At 39.2% G+C, this 24,133-nt stretch overlaps 2 protein-coding genes across 2 annotated transcripts in view; both read left to right on the forward strand.

Annotated features, from left to right (window-relative positions):
* The window catches only part of atp6v1ba (ATPase, H+ transporting, lysosomal, V1 subunit B, member a), a 33,875-nt gene extending 32,228 nt beyond the window's left edge, over positions 1–1,647 (forward strand). Inside the window, exon 14 of the mRNA XM_070841085.1 lies at positions 472–1,647. Coding sequence (XP_070697186.1) covers positions 472–614 — 143 coding nt within the window. The 3' untranslated portion in view covers positions 615–1,647. The remainder of the gene's footprint in view (positions 1–471) is intronic.
* Positions 1,648–3,123: 1,476 nt separating this feature from the next.
* The window catches only part of shtn1 (shootin 1), a 28,717-nt gene continuing 7,707 nt past the window's right edge, over positions 3,124–24,133 (forward strand). The window contains exons 1-6 of the mRNA XM_070840991.1: positions 3,124–3,240; positions 6,168–6,220; positions 6,749–6,809; positions 14,289–14,383; positions 20,286–20,454; positions 23,357–23,454. Of these exons, the coding sequence (XP_070697092.1) occupies positions 3,186–3,240; positions 6,168–6,220; positions 6,749–6,809; positions 14,289–14,383; positions 20,286–20,454; positions 23,357–23,454 (531 nt within the window). The 5' untranslated portion in view covers positions 3,124–3,185. The remainder of the gene's footprint in view (positions 3,241–6,167; positions 6,221–6,748; positions 6,810–14,288; positions 14,384–20,285; positions 20,455–23,356; positions 23,455–24,133) is intronic.

A 24,133-nucleotide genomic window follows, 5' to 3' on the forward strand; every position in this document is an offset into this window, starting at 1 on the left:
ATTTGACAAGAAAACCCTTTTGGAACTCCAGTCACACTTCTGCAAGATGGGGAAGAACATATCAGGTGGTTATGCCAAGCTCCAAATACTTCATTTTTAATATGATGTAATAAAATGTACAATGTCCGTGTCATGACAAAAGGAAAGAAAATGAAATCTTAAATTGATGACATCACGTTAGTGACTAGCTCCTACTTCACCGGAATAGTTCAGGTGCTCTGGGGTTGCTGCTTGTGCAAATGAGCACAAAACGACACATTTCTCATCATCATTTAATGTGCTAATGTGTCAATATGTTGTGTACACAACAAGTGGGCACAATTCAGTTACAGCAGATTCATCACTGAGTTTCTTAGCATCTCTTTCATGATGATGTGACTTATAGTAGAGAATGTGTGTGCATCAGGCAGCGCTGGTTGATGTTGTGTTTGGATGCAAACCAGCCTCACTCTGCGTCTTTGTCTCCCCCAGGCCCGTATGACAACAGGACAGTGTACGAAACTCTGGATATTGGCTGGCAGCTGCTGCGAATCTTCCCCAAGGAGATGCTCAAAAGGATTCCCCAGAGCACCCTGGCAGAGTTTTACCCCAGGGAGTCCGCCGCCCGCCACTGAGGCACATCGAGGGATGCTCTGTTCTAGCCCCACTCATCTACCCACCATCCGCCTCTCCCTTTTATTCCTGTCTTTTGTGTCACCCTACAGCCCCGCACTTCAAGGGGTTTGGTGACGGAGGTTGTCGAATCTTCACCTTCATCCTAAACCTCACTTCCTCTTTTTCCGCTGTTCTTATTACCTCCAGTTCATTCATTTATCTTCTCAAGAATCAAGTCACCAAACACCACGCCCGCTTCCCTACCCTGAATGAGAGCAAGTCAATAATCCCCCCCTTCTGTAGATGTTCTGTAACGTAGCTGTGTCCAGAAGTTGTGTATGGAAAGTGTCTGTGCTAGTTATGTCTACTCTTGGTTGCAAAAACCGGAACGTATCCTTGAAATAATAGATGAGTCCTTATTATTATTATTATTATTGTATTACTGCTGGATCCCCCTCTTCTTTTTTAAAAAAGAATAAATGCTATGTAATATTAATCTCACTGAAACCAAGAGGTTTCATTGGGTTGCTATTGAGACCTTCACAAATGTTGATTCAACTTGATTGTCATTTTCTAAACTAAAAGGCAAATGAACATTTGCTGAACAACACACACGTACAGCTTCACTAAAGGGATCATCCTAAATGTGACTCTACTGGTACAGCTGAGAGTTCCTCTTATTTTGTCCACTCCAGACAACTACTGTATTTTTTTCATGTCAGTGTTTTCAAGGTGGCGATTACCCACATTTTCTCATGTCATCACTGTCAACATTAGCAGTTCAATTAAATGGACTAACTTGGGCCACAAGTAGTCACATGTTCACTTTCTGTTGCCCCCATTACTCTGACTCACCCCCCCCCCTCTCCTCCTCTTCCTCCTCTGAAAAGAATACAGTGGATGTTTACATTATTTGTGTATTTGTTTGTGCTGCGAAAAATGAGTATATCAGAGTATATTAAACATTCCCATCTCTCTGCAGAAACTAATTCTTTGTTGTGAAACGATGTGAGTTTGTGTCCATAACTAAATTAAATTATGAGTATGCTGTCACTTTGTGTCTATGCCCCCTCTTTCATTCAATGCTTGTACACCAGCAACACACATCTTCTCAATGAGATCCTCTCTGACACAACATGGGCTCTTACAGTCCCTTCTAAGCATGTGGAAAATGTCTACAGGGTTCTAGGGTTGGCACACACGTGAAGATATTCAGTTGAGCTTTAAATCTGACTGACTGCGTATTGGACAAGTTTTTTTTCTGTATTGCCACGTACACCAAATAACTGGGTGATTCATGTTGGAAATGCAATCTTACTGGTTAATGACCTCATTGTATATTTTGCTGTACAGGTTGGTGGTCCCAGCTACAGTAAATAGCTGAGAGGCTCTGATATGAATGGTTATGTAATGTATTCTCATTCTTTGTAGTGCGGGACACTAGTGCAGCAGACACTGGGTGAGAGATTCTTCATTTAAAGTCAGTAAAATGTCGACAGAAACCATTACCGCTCGTGTTCAAAGCTCTACTTTGAAGAACAAAAGCTCAAATGTCTACTTCCTAGTTTTCAGACCTTTCAGTCACGTCTTCTGGTCTTCATTCAGTGTATGGAGCTGAGTGCTGCTGAAAGCTCTAAAGACCGTAAGAAGACCTTTGAAGCTTTATTTTAGTATTTTCCTTGTTTCCTTGTCTCCAAAATAAAAGTGAACCACTCACCCCTAGAAACAGAAAAAAAGACATTCACAACAACCTCAAGGCAGCATCACATGTAGCCTTTACACTGCAGTGGTTGCAATTTGTTAAACAAGGTCCTGCCAGAACAATTTTCAAAGCACACAGATATCTGCTGCAACACCACTCCAGGAAGCTGCAGACCAGTACACGTGCATATTAATGAGTAAAGATGGTTTTACCAACAATTTAGTTGGTTTAGTAAAAATTCCTGAGTTTACATTTGTCTGAGGTGATGTCTGTTTTGTCCATATTTTTGCTATAATTGATTTTATGTCCATTCCTCATACATTCTATCCTTTATCAAACAGAAGTATGTATTGTTTTGCATGTGTAATATTAATGGGAATAAAAAATAAAGGTGTAGCTAAAGTTTGCTCTATGGCGCAGCCCTACAATAGCTTTATTATTCTTTCTTATTCCTTACTTGAATTCCCATTAGTTGTAACCAAAGTAGCAGCTCCTCGAGACAAATACACAAAGCACATGTTAAAAGTCTCACTATGAACATTAAATACAAATACAAGACAAGTCTAAAGAACTTCACATGTCAATGGGCCTCTGTTGAACCAGATCACCCCCAGCAGCCTGCGTGACTGTTGGTCTCTTATCTCTGGGCGGGGGGGGGCAGTGTGGACTTTAGACACATCTCTTTCTTCTTCTTCCCTTTTGCGCCCGACCCGTGACACTAGACAGAACCCTTGGCTCAGCCTGGTGCTGCCCCCCCCCCCCTGTAATGACCACAGACTCTGGGGACTGTTCACAGAGAAGCAGACTGACCGTCTCTGTGCACGTGGCTGGCGCTCGAGGCGCACCTCACAGGTGTGTCACTTCCTGTTGAGCTACAGGTCGTCCCGCCATGGCCGCAGAGGAGCAGGACAAAGTCAGAGTAGTTACACAGCTGTCACAGCGAGGTGAGTTCGTTTCAGCTCCCAAGTCTTTTCTAGCGTGTACTGAAGGACGGGAACGAGGGAACATACCGGAACCGGTGCTGTTTTACTGTACCGGTGCTGTTCACTGTACCGGTGCTGTTTACTACTGTACCGGTACTGTTTACTGTACTGTTTACTGTACCGGTACTGTTTACTACTGTACCGGTACTGTTTACTGTACTGTTTACTGTACCGGTGCTGTTTACTACTGTACCTGTGCTGTTCACTGTACTGTTCATTGTACCGGTGCTGTTTACTACTGTACCGGTACTGTTTACTGTACTGTTTACTGTACCGGTGCTGTTCACTGTACCGGTGCTGTTTACTACTGTACCGGTACTTTTTACTGTACTGTTTACTGTACCGGTGCTGTTCACTGTACCGGTGCTGTTTACTACTGTACCGGTACTGTTTACTGTACTGTTTACTGTACCGGTGCTGTTCACTGTACCGGTGCTGTTTACTACTGTACCGGTACTGTTTACTGTACTGTTTACTGTACCGGTGCTGTTCACTGTACCGGTGCTGTTTACTACTGTACCGGTACTTTTTACTGTACCGGTGCTGTTTACTACTGTACCGGTACTGTTTACTGTACTGTTCATTGTACCGGTGCTGTTTACTACTGTACCGGTACTGTTTACTGTACTGTTTACTACTGTACCGGTACTGTTTACTGTACTGTTTACTGTACCGGTACTGTTTACTACTGTACCTGTGCTGTTTACTGTACCGGTACTGTTTACTACTGGTACTGTTTACTACTGTACTGTTTACTACCAGTACTGTTTACTACCGGTACTGTTTACTACCGGTACTGTTTACTACTGTACTGTTTACTACCAGTACTGTTTACTACCGGTACTGTTTACTACCGGTACTGTTTACTACTGTACTGTTTACTACCAGTACTGTTTACTACCGGTACTGTTAACTACTGTAGGCTACTGGTACTGTTTACTGTACCGGTGCTGTTTACTACTGTACCGGTACTGTTTACTACCGGTAGGCTACTGTTTACTACTGTACCGGTGCTGTTCACTGTACTGTTCATTGTACCGGTGCTGTTTACTACTGTACCGGTACTGTTTACTGTACTGTTTACTGTACCGGTACTGTTTACTACCAATACTGTTTACTACCGGTACTGTTTACTACTGTACTGTTTACTACCAGTACTGTTTACTACCGGTACTGTTAACTACTGTAGGCTACTGGTACTGTTTTCTGTACCGGTGCTGTTTACTACTGTACCGGTACTGTTTACTACCGGTAGGCTACTGTTTATTACTGTACCGGTGCTGTTTACTACTGTACCGGTACTGTTTACTGTACCAGTACCGGTACTGTTTACTACCGGTAGGCTACTGTTTATTACTGTACCGGTGCTGTTTACTACTGTACCGGTACTGTTTACTACCGGTAGGCCTACTGTTTACTACTGTACCGGTGCTGTTTACTGTACCGGTACTGTTCACTGTGCCGGTACTGTTTACTGTACTGTTTACTGTACCGGTACAGTTTACTACCGGTGCTGTTTACTACTGTACCAGTACAGTAGTAAACAGCACCGGTATAGTGAACAGTACAGTGAACAGTACCGGTACAGTAAACAGTACTGGTACTGAAGTGATAAATCAAGTGAGACACACTGGATGTCCATTGAAAGTTCAGTGGAAGCCCACTGGTCACCCTACTATACAGTTACTGTGAAAAATGAGTTAGTATGAGTTAGCATGCACCTATTTTAGTTTGCCTTTCACAAACTTTAAACTCAATTGTCTAATTAGTGTCACGAATTAGTATAATAAAAAAAAAGGAAATTATTTTGACTAATCTTCTGGCCCATATAAAACCAGAAAACCATTTAAAAGTATGAACAGAGTATTCATAAGTATAAGTATTCATTATGCAGGAAGAATGACCCATGTCAGTGTTATATTAGTTTAAAGCTTTTTACTGTGAAGATTATTATGTACTATATTCCTGGATTATAGTTACTCTGCAGTATTTTACAGTTGTAGCTGGTCAACGTAGAGCTAATATTGACAATGTTGTATACAAGGAATTATAAATATATACTGGGATATTTCTTGTCATAACTCTGCTATCAGCAACCACTTCTTGAGTGTGGTTAAAAAAAAGCAAAAGCAGACAGTTTGTCAATCTCTCCCTGCTTTCAGTTATTTTTATTTCACATCGATATTCTCATCTGTCATCTGTATGCTTTCTAACAAACATACTGTAATCCCAAAATGTCACACTGTTCCTTTAAGACGTCCTTGATTTAGAGCTTGCAAGAAAAGGACATCCTTAGGTGGGTTCCTGTTCCACAATTCCTGAATGTCATGTGGAGCAAGTGGAGGCTGAGTTTGGTTACTGATTAACACATGTTGTTCCATGGGAAATATAGCATGCCTGTTTAGAAATGTCTGCACCTAAAGGGGTCATATTTGGTAGAGCAGACAAAGGACCTTTACAGTAGATCATCTATTATAGTAGAAGACAGGGAACGCCTTCATTATATCTCTGTCAGGTAAAAATTAAGTCTTTGACAAAAACAAATATTTTTTCTGGGTTTGGCTGCTGGCTGTACATAACACACTGCATATAACTATCTTGGCTTTGGCCTTGCCCAGCCAGATTATTATCATGTTGATAGTTCCCCTTACTATTGTAGTTACACTCGAGGAAAACATTCACACAATCAGAGTATTGTTACGTTCAACGTCTCCTGCTATAAAAGTCAGGAGACACAGGACACCAGCTGTCCGAGTCACCGAATGAGGAGTTATCACATGCTGGAGAAGTTCCTACTTTTCGGAAATAGTATGATGTGACTTCTGTGCTTTTGGCTGACATTCGCTTTACTGTGAAGATGGCTTACTGGCACCCTTTGCTTGCTCCAGCCCTACAGGAGTATGAGGTCCTGCAGCGGAAGCACGAGACAGCAGCCATGGAGGTAGGTGTTCATGTCAGTCAGGGTCAGACAGATTCAGACAGTATGTCTGACAATATGTGCAATAGGTTTATATGTGGGTCTGTTTTGACCATCTTCGACAGGACACATTGTTTTTAGCTACAGCAGCAGCAGTGACAGTGGCAGCAGTGGAAGCAGCAGTAATAGCAGTAGTAGTGGCTGCATTAACTGAAGGAGCAGCTGAGGCAGCAAATGCCTCAACATTACAAAACTTGTAATAGTAGTAGTGGGGTATTGATACCCATGATGCTTTGTCTCGGTACTAGGGATAGGTCATGATTTTCGAATTTTCAAATATTCGTTAAATTATAAAAAGTCGAATAGTTTATACGACTATTGTTTTGTTTTAAAGTATATTTTACTGGAGCCAGGTCTGTGGAAAGATGTGGGCTCAAACACCTTCTGATTTTTTGTTGCTTAGGCAGCACTGGCACTGTCAGAAAACAGTCCACGAGTGAAGTGATTTAAACAGCAGCGCTCCTTTGTTAAAGCTGTTCTGTCTTATTTCAGTGCAAGAGGCTGGAGGAGGAGAGAGACAATGCTGTCACAAAGCTCAATGAGTTCCAGCAAGGTAAGTTTATCTCTTTTGGGTTAATAAGAAATTAGAATTAGGGCAGAAATGCTGTCATTCTACAAACAAGCTTTACCTCGGGAATGTGTATAACATATAGAACATCTGACAAACAAAAAATCATCCTCTACATAGACTGCTTCTGCACTCATTCTTCTGTTGGCACCATGACACATCATCTCAGTGGAAAGTCTATGGGACAAACAAGGATAGAGAGAGGGATGAATAGGGTCCAGTTCTCACAATACATCAACTCGACCACACAGTTCCACACAGCTGTAGTTTTAGCAGAGTAGCTATATTGAGCAGTGATAGCGGTGATAATCAAAAAGTCAGTAGCCATGATTTCACACATGGAGGACCATGGCGTTGACTAATAGATGGTGAGTAACTTTTTCAGTGTCATATCCACAAACGGACTCATCCCTATCTGTCCATCGCATGTCTTTGTATAACAGTCGTAACATTAAAAACCTTTTACAAAATGACAGTAAGGTAACTCAGTAGAACGTGCCCGTAAACCTGAAATGATAAATAAATAAATACTACAATTTAGCGGTTTATTTGATGAATTCAATTCATTTCATTTTAAAAGGCCTGTTTGATCAGTTAACTAGCCACATGTAGCTCTGTTCACTCTGTGAAGACAGTTGCATGTTTTTGAGCTCTCTGACATTACTTACAGAACTCAGCAAGGAATTTGAAAGATGAGGGAAACATACCTGGAAGTACCAAAGTTGCATTAGGAGAGTACTGATCCAAGTTTATCAGAATATTTTGCTCCTGTCTCAAGTGTTCCAGCTATGAAAGTGTAATACTAAATCACTGGACTCAGCACAGCAGTGCCAGTTACAGCTTGAAAAGACCATAAATAAATGGCTAATTATACCAGTGTCAAAATGAAGTTACATAAACATAATTATGCATGCAAAATAATGCAGCACAACACTTATACAACACATCTTATATAACTTTTACACTTAGCAAAACTCACACAGTTGGTTTAGTAGTGTAGTGTAAAGGGAATTCCAGTTACCACAGGTTCATCACAGTTGCTTTAAATGTTCTACGCTATGACAGGGCTGTAGTACTTAGTTTGTATTATTACTTATTAGTGTCATTAAATCGATGTAGCATTAGATACAGTTGGGTTTAAAGATGACTTATGATGATAATTTATATCACTTGGTTACACAGTAGTTTGCTCTTACTTCCACCTACAGAGGTTTAACCCACTGAGTGCCAAATATTATTATTTATATAACATTTATGTGACAAACTGACCACTCAGCTGAGTTTGGACTGTAGTGTTTTCCTCTGCAATAAAACACACACATACTGCTACTATATTACTGGTATTTTTTTAAACTATTTTTCAAATTGTATTTAAATTTCTGATCAAATGTCAAGATAACGTTGATGACAAACATCAAATTTGATCTAAATACAGCTCAGCGAGACACATGCCCGCTTTTCATGTAAACTGGCCCTCTTTAGCACAATCAGAATTAGCAGATGCTGTGTTTTTAAGCAATCAGACGTTTCCATGTGAAGTAAATAACCCTTTGATCGACTGCCTGTAGGAAATGTAGGATCAGACAGTACATTCTCAAGGAGGTGTGTTAAATTCAACACAATAGCCTTCGGGGACCTATATGATCTAATTTGTGACAATATATACATTGATAAGAGAGCTTGTGCTATGTTTATGTAATGTACTCATGTTGTTTTGAAAATGGCTGTTCTAATATGTGAAGCAGGCCACAGATAATGGCATTGGAACAGCACTGTCACTGCTCCAGCTTTTATCACAAATCTGTTTCCAAACACTACAAATGTGTTTCAAATGTTTTCACCCACCATTCAATTTTCCAAAATGATTTTCTTTACAGGTTGAATGGTTTGCTATGACCACTTTAGTGAAGACAGAATTTGAAATAGGGCACCACATGTCAAAAGATAGAGCAAATAGTTTGTCTTTGTAACGATGACAGTTGTGTGGATTTTCATCTGAATAAATCTGGTCTGTGCTCATGTATTCAGCGATTCTCCAGCCAAAACACATATTGTATTTGACTTCCTCGTTAATAGAGGCTGCCTCACTGTGCCAAGCAGCTGCATATTAGGACCTATTACGTGATTTCATAGCTCTTAGAAAATTGCTCCTATTCACAACGAAACGGCTGGGGATGGGGTGGCAGGATTGGTGGGGGGGTAGTGGGAGGATGGGAGAAAAAGCCCCCAACACACAATCATGCCTTTTCAATTGCCGATGGCAAGGTTGATGACAACATGACCATTGTGTTATAATGATAACACCACAAAGGCATCTGCCCCCCTCATCAAGGCTTCACAGCGGCTGCAGATACAATTTAATTCACTGCTCCGTTGGCGGCGCTGATACCATTATGCAGCACGTCGGCACAGGGGTAATCACTGTCTTTCCTGAGAGCACGATGAAAAAAGACAGGCACAAAAAAGAGGGGAGAAAAAAGATGGAGTGATGATGATGGGGAGGCCAAAACTTACAATTAAGACTGCCAATTCTGACGTGTCAGAGCCCCCGTCGATTCGTGCTCATATACTTTCAACACTTCCACTGCTGTTTATTTACCATGGCTACCAGTAATTATAATTAACATGTCATTTAGTTCAAGGCGTCCTTTCGTAGGTTGCTGAGTGTGGCCACAGCATTATGGAGACAGGCAGAGAGGAACGGAGAAGAGGCCCAGGATGAAAACAGGCAGCTAAGTGCTATTGAGTGACTGATGTGGAGGGCGCCGGAGGAACATGGATATCGCCTGGTGCTGGTGTTCATCAAGTTCTTAATTAGGTGTCACTGGGGGAAGGAATTGCCCACAGCAATGGCACTAATGCTTAATTTCTTCCTTGCTCAACCACAATGTTTAATTAGATAAGTGGTGGGGCATTCTTCAGGGGCGTTCTTTTTCTACTGAGGTGTGATTGCAGCTTAAACAAAATTACTGTTTTTGATTTGGAATTCTAGCAGATTTTTCCAACTACCCAGGTTTAATTTAAGCTGCGCTAATCAATGTTTTTCACATCAACAATGGATCAAATGATGGTGTGTAATGTGAAAGGTGTCACTCATAATGAAGTCAAAGAGAATTACCACCAACTTTGCAATTAACCTCAACTTTATGAAGCTTTTTAGCTTTTTAGGCCTCCTTTCTTTTAGTTCATTGTTGTAGTCTGGTAAGCTTTCATCCACCTGATTTTCAGCAGCAGCAGGCAGCCATTTTCAGCAGAAAAGCTGTGATAGCTGTACGCTACCTGTTGAGCATCAGCAGACAGATAAAGTTAGAAACTAACTGATGAACTTAGTGGAGGATTAAGCAGCTAGAGAGCCAGATTAATGATAATGATAACGTTGGTGTGTCTGATTTACTCCACAGTGAACTTGGAGGTAGAAAGAGGACATGCACATAATTTAGTGTCAGCACCGGCAGGTTTATCCAAATTTATATCTCATATTTTGGACTGGTCTCATAATAATGACAACAATAATAAGAAGAATTTTTTTTGGAACATGGAACCTTTGTGTCTATGCAGCTGTTGTATATTTTGAGAGTAACGTCAACCATAGCAGACTTTTAGGTGATGATATTCAGCCATTACATTTAAGCTTGACAGTTAATTCTGCCCTTGGAAACAGCAGTTGGCAAACAAACACCAGTTTTTGGTGCTTATGACTGTATCACATGGTCCTCTGGAATGATCGCAGTCGTCATGAAACGAGGAGGAGACAATTCACACACACACTGAAGCCATGCTTCAGGAGCAAGTTCGGGTTCAGTGTCTTGCCCAAGGACACTTCGACATGTTGACCCATAGCTGGGGATCGAACCCCCTGACCTTGTGATTGAGGGACGACCCAGCCACCCCTATACAGTTTCTATATTGTATTTTCTGGATTTAAGAGGCTTCAGTGTCTTCTCAAATAAAAATTCATTGTCCTTCACGTGTATCTTTCTAATGCAAACCAGTTTAGCCAAGAATGAAAGGTCTGAAGACAAACCTCACTGTTCACCCTGGTGTATCATTCAACAAAAAGCCCACATACCCTTTTGCTAGAAGTTGTTTCCTGCATGTATTCAGTTTATACTCAACAAACATTGATCCTGGCTGACAAGAATAAAAAGGTAGGGGATATTACCTGAATAAAAGATACATTGGTAACAACATTTAGTTCACTTCTTTTGAATTCAAATCATAATGATGCACATAGGTCACTCACCATTGAGGCTACTCAGATGGCAGACACAATAGTGAGGAGGAATATACTTCAGTGTCAAGTGTTACGGCACTCTTATCTCAATTAACTGTGCAATGAAATGAGAAGTCACAGGGATGCACCCACTCATTTAGAAAATCCTAATCACGTTCATTGTTTCCTTGATGGCATTTTGATCAGGTTGAATGGCCATGAGTTGACTTTTTAAGTTTGTATTGACACAAATGCAGTCATTCAGTAGAAATGCTGCCTTTCATATTCCAGTAACATTGTCACATCAACGAAGGCTACTGACTAAAGGGCTTCTTTGGTAAAAGGCACAGATTGTTAGATGAACATGCATGATTTTCTGTTGTTGGCAGTTACAGTGTAAGAAAAATGTCACTGAGTTGAATTAGAGGTGTATTGATCTAGGGTTTTCTCAGAATATCTTGGCCTCTGCTGCTGCTTCTCTTTTGATTATTCTTTTTAAATCCAGTTTCAAGTTTCCGGACTCTATGAAAGTGCAATATCCCTGGAGTACCCACAAACCCAAGAAATACAGTAAATATATCCACTTGCATGACTAAAGCACAGCAGTGCGTCAACATCACAGAATTTCTGCATCACCAACGGAATGCTGTAGGTTCCCATGACCACCAGATGCTACAGTTTGTGCTACTGTAATTGCGTTACTTTGTTCAGTGGCATTACTACAGCATATTGCTCAATAAGTTTGCCTATATAATGTATTCTCTCAGCTGAGAATATGGTCATGGAAAAGAGGGCAGTACTTTTTACAACAGATTTCAGCCAAAGCTCTTAACATAACCTCCCCTGGAGCTGGTTAGGTGTGCAGCATAAGTTAACACGGTGTTCTAGCCAAGTATAAGAAGACTAAAAAAATGGATTTAAGCTCAACATACCTCACTAATCATGCTAGCGTCTGTCCTGTGCAGACAGCATCTAAAGTCCTGGTCTGTAACAGTGGAAGATTTTATCAGATATAACCTCAGTGAGACCTCCATCTCTTGTCTACTTGTTTGTTAGATTTCTGGTTTTATCCGGTGAAATCTTCAGATTTTACAACAAACAAACATCATCTCACCAGGCCTCTGTTGACCGCGATGCAGACCCTGGCACTAAATTGCGCGCAGTCTGTAAATCAAACCAGAGCTGATTGGCCTTTACAGAGACCACCTATCAAACAAATATCAGCCAATAATTCAGTGGGCAATCAATCACAACATTCTTAATTTTAACTGCATGCATTGAACAGTAAACCAGGTAATAAGCAAGTGGGACCGAAGGTAAATTCAAATAACAATGCAGATCTATCCACAGATTCAATTAAAAAATAAACTAAACTAAAAAAATACACAGTGCACACATAAAAGACAATAACACTGTTGGTAAGAGTCACAGTTCTTATGAAACTTATGAGCTTATCAAATCAACTCCAATGCTCCAATTCACATATTTGTAACAAAGGCAGTTTTGTTCATTAGCAACCAAAAGTATTAGTTCAGATAGCTAATACTTTTGGTAAAAACTCAATTTCCTATCACAAATTGCAAGGTGAGTCTTTCTTAAAATCTTTCTCTTGCACTTCTCCTTTCATGTTTCTATACTTCTAGTCTACAACAGCAAAATACCGAGGAATATAATACTGCCTAGGTTAAGGTTTTTTTCAAATCAGACTAGATTAAGTTTTTTTTTTTTTTTAAAATCAGACATCTGTGCAGCAAAATGTTCATTGTGAACTCTGCAAATGTTACCTGACAAATTTAATTTGTATTTCTCACAATATCCATTCATGGCAACTCAAGCAGGGTTTAGGTTTTATTGTTGTGTTGTGTTGCAACTCAAAGCTCTTGGTTAAGGTTGGGGAACGATCATAGTTTTAGTTTGCAGCAACAGACAGGCCTTCACCATGACTCCTATGTGGTACGAAAACATAGCACACATGCCTTGAAAAAAGGGTTGTCTGAAAATATTCCATGGAGCAATTTTATTATAGATGAATGAATGAATGAATAAATACAAATTTGTAGCATTTAAATGCATTTCTTGGAAACAGTATAGACATGTAGCCTGAATACTCTTCATACTGTAGACAGTATATATGTGCATGTAAGTAAGTTTATTTATATAGCACCTTTCAAGATCAGATGTCACAAAGTGCTTTTTTAAGCAAATCTAAAGAAATGGATCTTGAGCTTTTTTAGAGTGCAGTAGCATTATCTGTGCCACTGAGATGAAGCCAGGCGTCTCCCCCTGCCTCCCTCTCTTCTGTTGCAACAACTGCAGCGGCAAATTGATCCAAACCCCACGCTTCATTTCCAGTGCCTACGAGTGTATTTAAGAGATGTGTTTTCAGCAAATAAAGGCAAACATTTTAAGGAACTACTGGATGTGCATCCAGCAGCTATATGTGCTGTTGTTGCCATGGAAAAAAATTGGACATTAATGTTTTGTAGGACTAGTCAAAAATTCAGCAGAAGCGTTTTGGACCACTTGACTTACTAAAGAAAGTGAGGAGGGAGTTACAGTAATGAAGATGGGAGGAAATAAACATAATCATCTCCATCTTAGAAAGTCACACAATGGGTCAAGTTTAACAATTCCTCAGCTGGTAGGAACATGAGTAAACCAAACACTGCTTGACAAGACTCAAAGTCTGGCCCATTAAAAACGTCTAGATTACAGATGGTAGGTTTGGCAGAAGAGGGTAGAGAACCAAGACTTTCTATCACCTTCATAACAACGCAAGTTGCAGCAGAAGTAAGAACTTCTGTTTTGTCAGTATTTAGCTGTATAAAATTACCTGCCATCCAATTTTTTACAGAGATGAGGCAATTTTGTTGGATAGACAGCTTTGCAACATTTTTAGGCTGAAACGCACTGCATAATTGAATATCATCTGCATAACAGTGGTTGGAGATACTTTTGAAATCATCTGACTCATCATCTGCCCAAGGGGGAGCCTCTACAATGCAAACAGCATCAGACCTAGCATAGGCCCTTGGGTAATACCACAAGACAGAGATTCAGCTGGTGAAGCATTGTTTTGTCTGGTCTTTTTTGTCTGGCTCTGTCTGGTCTCTATCAATGGATAGATTTCACAGTGAAATCTTGGGCCACCGCTCTGGATTGACGATCAAACGTTTCATCATGCTTCTTACCAAGTTATAAAATAGAGGCAAAACGATTTACAATTTTCCTTGTCTTGTCTTTTTTCTTAGTCTCTCAAATGGTCATTGAAGAGGTCAGTGCCATACAGGAAAGCCTGGAGATTGAGAGGACGTGTAGAGAAAGTGCTGAAGCCCTGGCCATCAAGGTAAACTTCATCTTTAGATAAATACTGCCAACAATAAGACAATTAACCAACAGTCTGTCGTACCATCTGCGTTATTTTTATGTTGCTGCCTGAGTTTCCTGATGAAGTCAAGTCCAGTAGCATGCCCACAACCATAGAAATTGAATCATTAAAGAGAGTGATAATGTAATCAGACTTGATGTACAACAAGTGTAATAAAAAAATAAAGAAATAAACATAGCTACTTACATACTACGACATCAAATCAGCTATTTAAGATTCATTTCTGGTCAGTGTATTCCAGTAACCCTCACTTTGACACATTCAATTTGTATTTTGCAATCAAAAGCACTCTCTGGTCCTCCAGTTTTGCTGCTGTTCCCATATCTTAGTGTCTAAAATTGCATTGGATTCTTTTGATTCAGAGCACATGTTTTTGGAGTCCTTGCTAAAATGTGAGTTGTGATTGAGAGTGGGGGAGCCTGGCACATCGTGATTTCGCAGCCCATTGGTGTTGAGCTTATCACTGTAATCATTTCTCATTCAATTGCTGGACAAAAGCCCTCACAGTCCACCTTGTTAGACCAGATTTTGGGCACTGGAAGGCTGAGGGAGAATTACGGTGAAGGTCAACTTATCTGCCTTTTTTTTACTGTTTCTTGGCCTTCAGTCCCCCATTTTCCTTTGGTCTGTTTTTCATTCTGATTTCACAGGGGTGACAAGTAAGTTTTTTACTGGCACAAATGACAGTCAGGTATTCAGTTAGTTGGCCAATACTACTGATTCAAAGATTATTCGGCTGGCTGTTGAGATTTCTGAATTTGAAAAATTTAATGTTTTGACTCTCAAGACACTCCCAATATCCACTACTCATCTATTGACATTGCCTACTACTCATTGCTGCAGCTGTAATATTATAAAATATAAAATGAAGTTATCAGCTCCCTCACAAGGTCCTCTTCACCTCTCAAACTTGCCACCAATATTGATTGTTCCACCAATGTTGTTGCCAATGCTGTGATAGCAACTTTTTCTGCAGGATTTTTCTCCATTTTTGGCTAAAGTCTCCCATCACAGGCTGAATTTTCTAAAGCCTGAAAACAGCCAAGAGCAGGTGCAGAAGTCTAGTTTTTTCTCACATCACACAAGTTACAATATGCTGAGAGGTTATAATGGAAATTTTGCCCAATGACACCAAAAATAAACTGCCTACCTCAGCTTTAAAGGGTCCAAATAGAACACAAACAACACCTGGAAAATGCTATATTATTTCTTCATACCTTTGGAACATGACTATCATAGGTTTGCAGGCAATCTGAGACTTCATCCCCACCCCTGCCAGAAAAGCAGAGTCTGCTACTGCATTTCTGAAAAAGAAAAGAAAATATAATGGCAGTGATGAAGGCTTTTGTTTAGAATTGTAACAGTTCATACATGGCAGACATGAACTGTATTTTAGGGTAGGCTATATAAACTAATTTGATCTAACAGTGATTTAAAACAACCAGACCAGTTAAGCACCTATATTTATAACATCGCCGTCCACATAACCTTGAGAGTGGGTGTCTACACCTGCAGTATTGTGGTGGAGCAATTGGTATCTGTATCTGCTGTATGTGAGCTTCACAAATTCTTCAAAAGCTCTATTTTAATACAAGTTTCATATAAGTGCTACTGAGTGTGTTTAAAAGTGCCTGTCTTGGTCCACAACACAAGTCTTTGTTAAGCTCTTGCCCTTTTGGAGAGGAGGTGGCCTCAAGAAGTCAAGCCCTGTCTCTCAAAGTTTTAGCAGTTCAAAAGCCCTCATGCTCATGTTGCCTAGCAGCATGATGCTGTTCCTGTATTGGAAACAAGCTCAAGATCACTGTCAATATCATGATATCATCATATGTATTTTCAATTGCATGTATTTACTACAGGAGATAAATCAAACTTAAAAATGTAAAGCCTTTAGACAGCCAGTCTGGTCATTTTCTTGTCAAGGAGGAATGAGGATCAGGTAATATGGGTATGACAGTTTAACATATCCATTTAAGAAACTTGCATAAGGTTTCTGCCTCAGTATCTAGTTTATCCAACCAAACCGTACAGAAAACTATGTTTACATGTCCCTCGTCTTGTGCCCTCATCTCCAGCCTCACTCTCAGACACACCCAGTGAATCCAGAAGACATAAAGGCGGGGTGATCTAGGCATGAATTAGATGTGCATCTATCTCAGTCTTGCAGCCTTGCATTTGTAGCCAATTGGATTTCTGTGGCCAATGTTTCAGTTTAGATATTCCAAGAATGAATCTGAGCACAGACCTTATAATTAAAAAAAACCCACAAAGTGTGCAGCAAAAGTTTGATGTAGTACTGTCACTGTACTCTATGAATGCAAATGTGCAGGTGAATATTTAGCAACTGTTGACACAATCAAATTTGATGAATTGTCATTGCCTTGAAATGTGGGAGAGAGATTATTTTGTGTCACATTTCTTTTGCCACTTACTCCTCTGCAAGGATTGGCTACAGAAAAGATAATGTATCAGGCTATGTCTAACGAACAGGGCCGCTAAGAGGCAGCAATAAACTAGCCCACTCTTGGTCTGACAGTAGGAATTAATCTATTTGTGCTTAATAATATACTGGCTAAAAGCTTGCTTTGTGGCAGTCTAAGTGACTACTCTCTTTCAAGCTATATTTGATGTCTTTGGTCTTCTCTGCTTGCTGCTGCTTTGCTCCTCTACTTCCTTGACATAAAACAGTGTACATAGCTTGACATTCTCTTTGCCTGTCTTGCTAATATAGCAGGGCATATGAGCACTCACAGGGCAGACGGACTGATAGACCTTTCTGAGAATGTATCCATACATCAGCTGTTCACTTAGATTAAAAGCAATCATTAATCCATAAGTACTATCAACAGAATACAGTTGAAATAAGTGCAGTGCTGACATATCAGTAGCATTTCAGCAACAGTGGAAGTCACAATTCCTACACTCTGATTGTCTTTACATCAGTTTCTTAATCACTTACATTTCAATCAAACCCAAAATACAAGAAGAGGTGTTTCCAGATGAGGACAGACAAATTGAACTCTGTATTAATTTCTCTGTACCCACTGATGGCAATTTTGTATGCTAAATATTTCCAAGGCCACTCAGAAAGAACTCCTCAACATTTAAAAAACCAACCGGAGGGTGTTAGCAATTTACAACCAGTCAAATCAAAATGTGGTTTTGATGCTTAATGTTTTTGTGTTGATGTGTGATCAAAGGTAAGATGAAGGGGCCGCTACTTTGTAATGATGACCTCCAGAGAGCGCTAGCCCAACACTGTGTCGGCCTTGATTTATCTTAGTATGTAATTTTATACATACATCTCTCACGAATTGTAGATTATTATCAAAAGAATGTGATTCCATGTTATGTATTGTTGATTGCATTTCAGAAGAAAAGATGCAGTCTGAAGGGCATCATCAAAAGATGGAATTGCTGCAATCTGCTCCCACCAGGATGCCATTAATAAATGGTTCTTTTATGGCTCGCCTTTTCTATTTCTCTTCTTTTTTCTCCTCTCCAGGCACTTTCTTCCTTTGGATGACATCAAGAAACATGCATAATTGGCATCCCTCTCCCTCCCATAGGCTTCATTCATGTTTTACTTAGTGATGGTCTCCTTAATTGATACATATGGCCGTCCCGATAATTGAACTTTTAGAAATGGATTGGCCATTGTGGCAGTTTAGAATGTATGCTTCATGTAGAAAATAAAGAATTTCAAAGAAAAACACCAAATAAGAATACGTGTTAGAAGTGATAATCACGCGGAAAAACATGATGCACTGAAATGCAAGATGCAAATACACGTCACATCAAAAAACTGTGATTATATTTAAAAGGAGAGATACTCACTGCCTTTTTCTTTGTCTGCTTGTGCCCCTCTAATGATGTCTGTTTTTTCACACCTTATCATTGCGTTTGCATGTGTCCTGCCATTATGACTGATTGCAGGGCCAAAGAAGAGAGGAAATAAACAACATCTTATGTGCCCTGTCTGTTGCTCTGCTACCTTATTTCTTATTTCTTTCTGTTTTCCACTAGCTTAATATAAAGCCTGCTTGTCACTCTATGCAGATTTGAAAAATGAAGGTGCTGTAAGATGCAGGCTCTGTCAGTTTTTGTTGGATTCATGTAATCTTTTAGGGAATATGTGCTAAACATGCCATAAATTGTGCATCTCTGTGGCTGCACTATGCAATCTCATATGAGCGCATTCATCCTCTTAAGTAAAACCATTTACACGTGTGTGTTATTGTAATGTGCTGCAGCTACTTTGTGAAATGATTTTCACAGATTTAAAGGAGTCCACTTTTTGAAAAGTTTAGTGTTACCACGTGTTTGTAGAGCTGAAACGATTCATTAATTAATTGATTAGTTGATCAAAAGAAAACTAGGCGGCAACAATTTTGAAATTTGAGTAATTCTTTGATTTACTTCTTAAGGTGAAATGTCTGATTGCAGCTACTTAATGTGAGAATTTCCTGCTTTTCTCTGTTATATCATTGTAAATTGAATGTCTTTGGGTTTCAGACATTTGATTGAACATTTAGACATTTTAGAGACGTTACCTTGAGTTCTGGGAATCTGACACTAATTTTGAAAATAATTGGCAGATTAATCGATAATGAAAATAATCATTGGTTGCAGCCCTACTGGTTTGTATCACCTTTGCTTCTTAGTTCTGTCCAAAAGATTTTAGAGGCATTACATAAGTAGGCTTCTGTCATATCCTGGTGATCAGTTCAACCTCAAGTTCAAGTCAAAATACAATGAATTAAATAATATACACACTGTTGCCCATAAAGTTGGAATAAAATGTTTTTTACCTCTTCTCATGAAATGATTGTGATGATTTATTCTTGATAAAGTTTATATCTTCTCAACTTTACTGATCAAACTCTTCCAAACATATCACAGTGAAACTTAAACCACAATTAATCCTTGCAAACTGTGTATTCAGGCTTTAACTAAATTGGGGGTATTGAACAATTATTCCAACTTTATGGGCAACAGTGTATTAAACATTTACAGTGAATATACTATTTGTACAATATACTATTTATTAAAAATCGAGACTTAAATGGGAATCTACATAAGATTTTCCATATGATACTGTATATTTTGTCTCTTTTTTCAGAACCAGAATCAGATTTATTGCCAAGTAGGTTTACACATACAAGGAATTCATCTTGGTGTTTTGGTACAGAACAATAAGTCTTAAATAGAATAAAATAATAAGGTAATAAGTATAAAAATATACAAAACAATGTGCATAATACAAGAAGAAGAAGAAAAAAGAATATATACACAGTTAAACTGTACAGGTGCAGGTATGTACCGGGTAGTGGTGAGTGCAATGTAATAGTAAAAGTAGTGTAATATGAACAAGATATATTCCTAATACAGTTTTTGCATGGAAGTTGGGGCTGCAATGCTTAGGTTCTAATGATGTCGAAGATATGAGGTTTTGCTCAGTGCTTGACATGAAATAGTAGAAGAGGATATAGAATAGGTAGAAATCTCAGATCTCACCCAGCAGCTGTGCTAGACCGTATATCGTATCTGCACAGCAGCATAGTTTTGCCTCCTTTGCACAGGGAATGCCACTTAGTTAGTTTAGCATGTTTAAAGTTTACATTTGAACAATTTCGATAGAGTTAAAGGTTTCTAAAGGGCTTCGTGCAGTTTGAACACTCTAACTGGACATAATATACCATGAGAATTCGCAAAAAATTAACCATTTGATTTTACAGATAATTCATTTTTCGGAATAGAAAGTGTCTTGTAGAACCTTTAAATAGTTTTCCATAGAGTGCCATTGAATTTGACATTGATGTGTATGTCCTTTTACATTTCCCTCTGCACCTCCTCACTTTAGCTGAACCGTCAGAACCGCTCTCTGAAGAGGAAAAGCATGATGTTGTTGTGCCACCTCAGCCCAGAGACCATCACTGAGATCAACCTTGAAAATGAAGAGGAGGAGGAGAAAAACAGCGAAGATGTACATGCTGTACATGTCTGTCCTTCCTGCCAGACCACCATGCCAGGTACAATATGTTTCCTTTGTGATGTAGGTCACATATTTACTAGTGAGCTATCATAGCTCTCGCCACACGGAGACTGCAAAACTCTTTGTGGCATTGTTCTCATGTGTTCAAGCGCCGACCTTTAATGGCAATGGTTTGGGACGGTAACAGCCTTTTTACAGTTCGATTCCAACCTTTTGTCACTATGTGTTACCAGTGAGAACCGGTAGTGTAGTACCTTTTGGGTGTACAGCACCAAAGGGACACTGCACAGATTTTGAGGACATGTCTGAGGAACGCGACTCAGCCTATGAGAACAGTTTGCATAATGTCTTCTGCTGTGTATACTTTTTAATTTAATGAAGTGACTACATTGGGTTGAATTTACACTTCTAACAGAAACCCTGTGTCACAAAGTGGACACATTTATCAGGTTAGGTCTAACTAAAGATCTTTAACAGGGCGGCCGCAGGTTCTCAAAATGTCTTAAATTCATTTACTCATTTCACTTACTGATGAAAGGCTGTAAATGTATAAAATGGTCATAAGATCTGTTTGGGAAGGTCTTAGATATTTATTGAATGCTGTAAGCCTGGTGTAAAATCCAGCCAAAGTGCAAAATGCCTGAACATTTAATCTGAAGCCAAATCGGTTCAGAGTTGAGTTCAGAAGTCTCTGTCACATGGTAAAGACCTCTTCCGGTCTTGATGCAGCTGAGGTGGCCTCAGTATCCCATGAATGCCGGTTGATGCATATTCTATGTATACATTATATATACATAGATGCATACATACATACATATATATATATATATATATATATATATATATTCTATGCGTATGTACATATATATTATATTATACTATTATTATATTGTACTATTCTATGCTATGCTATATTCAAATGAACAATCTCCACTTAATTTAGCATCTGCTTGAATGCAAAAACACAAATCATTTATTTTTTATATGAATGTAAATAAATTCAGGCAGTAAGGGGTTAAGGACCAGTATATTTTCTTACACTGATACATGTTTTTGGACAAATGTTCTTTGTTTCAACCAGTTCTTATCATTTTGCTTTTTGAACTGACACCATACGTCTTTGTACGACTATATTTTCACATTTGATTGCACAATTGGCCTTAAATTGAATTGCTGTGGTAGTAAAAAATCTTAAATTCAACCTGCCGTCACATGTAGACACCCTGCTGAAACATTAGAAAAAGTGCTGGATTCAATGTATTTGAAGTGTGATCCATACTAGGGATCCTGAAAAACTGAACAAACTTCATCACTTGTACACATTTACTCATCCAGATTTCAGGCCTTAGATCTTCATCAGGTGAAATTCCTTTCTAAATGAAATCTGAAGGATTTTACCCAATGAAGGCCCAAGGATTTATTAAATAAGTTAATCAGTGACTATGAGTGCAGGGTTTTTTGTTCATTCTTTAATTCTTTGGTCATTTTGATTGAAGTGCAATACTTTGTCCACATCATCTGTATTACAGTGCCCTCAGTTAATAATTGTTTCAGTCAAAGTATACGCTGTACGTGCTAAATGTACACATGTAGAATAGATATTATAAGAATATCTGCAATATAGATAGCCAAAAAACATAAACTACTTATTTGTAAACTGTGCAACACATATGCATAAAGTAACTAGTTACTAGATCCAGTATGTTTTGTGAGTCTTTAACTGTCCAAGGTATAGTACGAGTGAGCTGCTTTCTGTCTCATCTAGCTGTCCCAGGGAAATGTCACGGGCAGTTCCTTTAGTAAACCAGTAATTATTATAATGGATTCCATAAAACTTTTCTCATCATGTCGTTGAAGGCAGTTGGCATTAAAAGGGAGAGATAATCATGTCATTTTTAAATGATACAGCATACTTGGATGTAAAGATGAGTGAACACAGAAATAAGATGACTTCCTTAAAGATTGTGGGTTTATGTTGAGAATTCATAATTGCATTGGACAGCTGGTCAAAGCTCTTCCTGTTAGGGAGCATATGAGGTACTTTCCCTCTACATCCAGAAGCTGATTGTGAACGTTGTTTAAATTCTGAGCTGAGCACATCACAAGAAGATCCCGCTATTGTCACCACTCTTCATCTGTTCAGACATTTTTTTAATATTTTCATTTAATGTGAGAGTTTTATCCATCAGAATACTTGTCCTACTTAACAAAGGCCATTCTATCTCTCCCCCAAAACAATTTGTGGTGTCACTGACCTTTTCCAGCTTAAGTACCCTGCTAAATGTCTCGGTCCTGCTGTGAGCTGCTTTGTATTAACAGATTTATTCTCTGTGTGACTTTAAAGATTTCAGGACAAAAGTGTTTCTGAGATTTCCTGGGCACACAGATTCCTACATTTTATGCATGAACACATGAAGCAGATGACTGACATTACTTTTAACAATAACAATACACTCAATGCACTGGTGGTGCTATTGTTTTTTTTTTGTTTGTTTCAAAGTATATTTATACCCAATGAATTTAGTTTTGCACATGTTACAAAGAAATAAAGATAAGATGAGATAAAATAAGATAAGATAAACCTTTACTCGTCCCACATTGGGGAAATTTATTGCACCAGTCAGAAAAACAGTACTGCACAGACTTGAATGAGTCCAGTTGAATGAACAGTTCTGACTGTACAGTCTAACAGCACCTTTCCTTCACACACCGTGGGTGGAGCAGCCGGTCGCTGTATAATAATACATATGCATAATAATAAAACTACACAAATGCAGTGTACTTTGGCCTGTGATATATCTAGTCTGTTTTCCTCAACATTACATTAAGGCCCGTCACACTAACATTGGTTGTTCCAGCAGATAGTCACCGTGATGTATAATACTATAATACAAATACACTCAGAGTTTAACACGTGACTTTGGTTTTATTTGTTTCAGAGCTACAAAGTAAGTTGGAGTTAACAGTGAAGGAAAAGAATCAGGCAGTCACTGATCTTGAAGCAGTAAGAGAACAACTGAGGGAAACCAGAGAAGAAGTAAGTTTACAACATTTAGTTGTGTACTGTCTCAGCCACCATATAGAATGCATTTTTTGCTTATGATAAATCTATTTCAATGGCAAGGCTACTAATAGAGGGTGGGAAGAAGAGAGGCTGTCCACACTGAAGTTTTTATTGATCAGCATCTTGATCATTCATCGAGCCAATGAACAGGTGGCACTGCTGACTTACGAGGTTGGCCAGTCTGGCGCCCTCTTTTGCCACCAACTGTTCACTGATGGTGTTGGTCTCAGTTCATGTAGCTTAACAAATAGATAAACACTTCAGGAATAGTATCCACTGTCTATCTCAGTTGCATCGAAATAGTTCTTTGCTATATCGATGTAGCTTCCTCCTTCCTCCTAGAGGAAGCTGGTCTGGATTTTGCCAAACTGTCGGTATGTTAAATTGGGAGAGCACCACTTACGCATGACAGTGGGTTCTTCTTCCTGGTTTGTGGAGCGTCATGGTAGCTGCCCGACTCGCCACCATGCCCTCTTTATGTGACATGACATGGTTGATTGTGCTTGCACTCCGCACCCTGACAACAAAAATAGAGCAGCAGCTCGCATGTTGGATGGGTTTTTCCTGTGGTTTTTACTGTGTTATTCAGACTTTGCATGAGAGCAGAGCCTGTTTTTTTTACGATACAGGAAATCACTGTTGTTTTGGTCCA

The sequence above is a fragment of the Pempheris klunzingeri genome, chromosome 12 (genome assembly GCF_042242105.1).
Source record: "Pempheris klunzingeri isolate RE-2024b chromosome 12, fPemKlu1.hap1, whole genome shotgun sequence".
NCBI lineage: Eukaryota > Metazoa > Chordata > Actinopteri > Acropomatiformes > Pempheridae > Pempheris > Pempheris klunzingeri.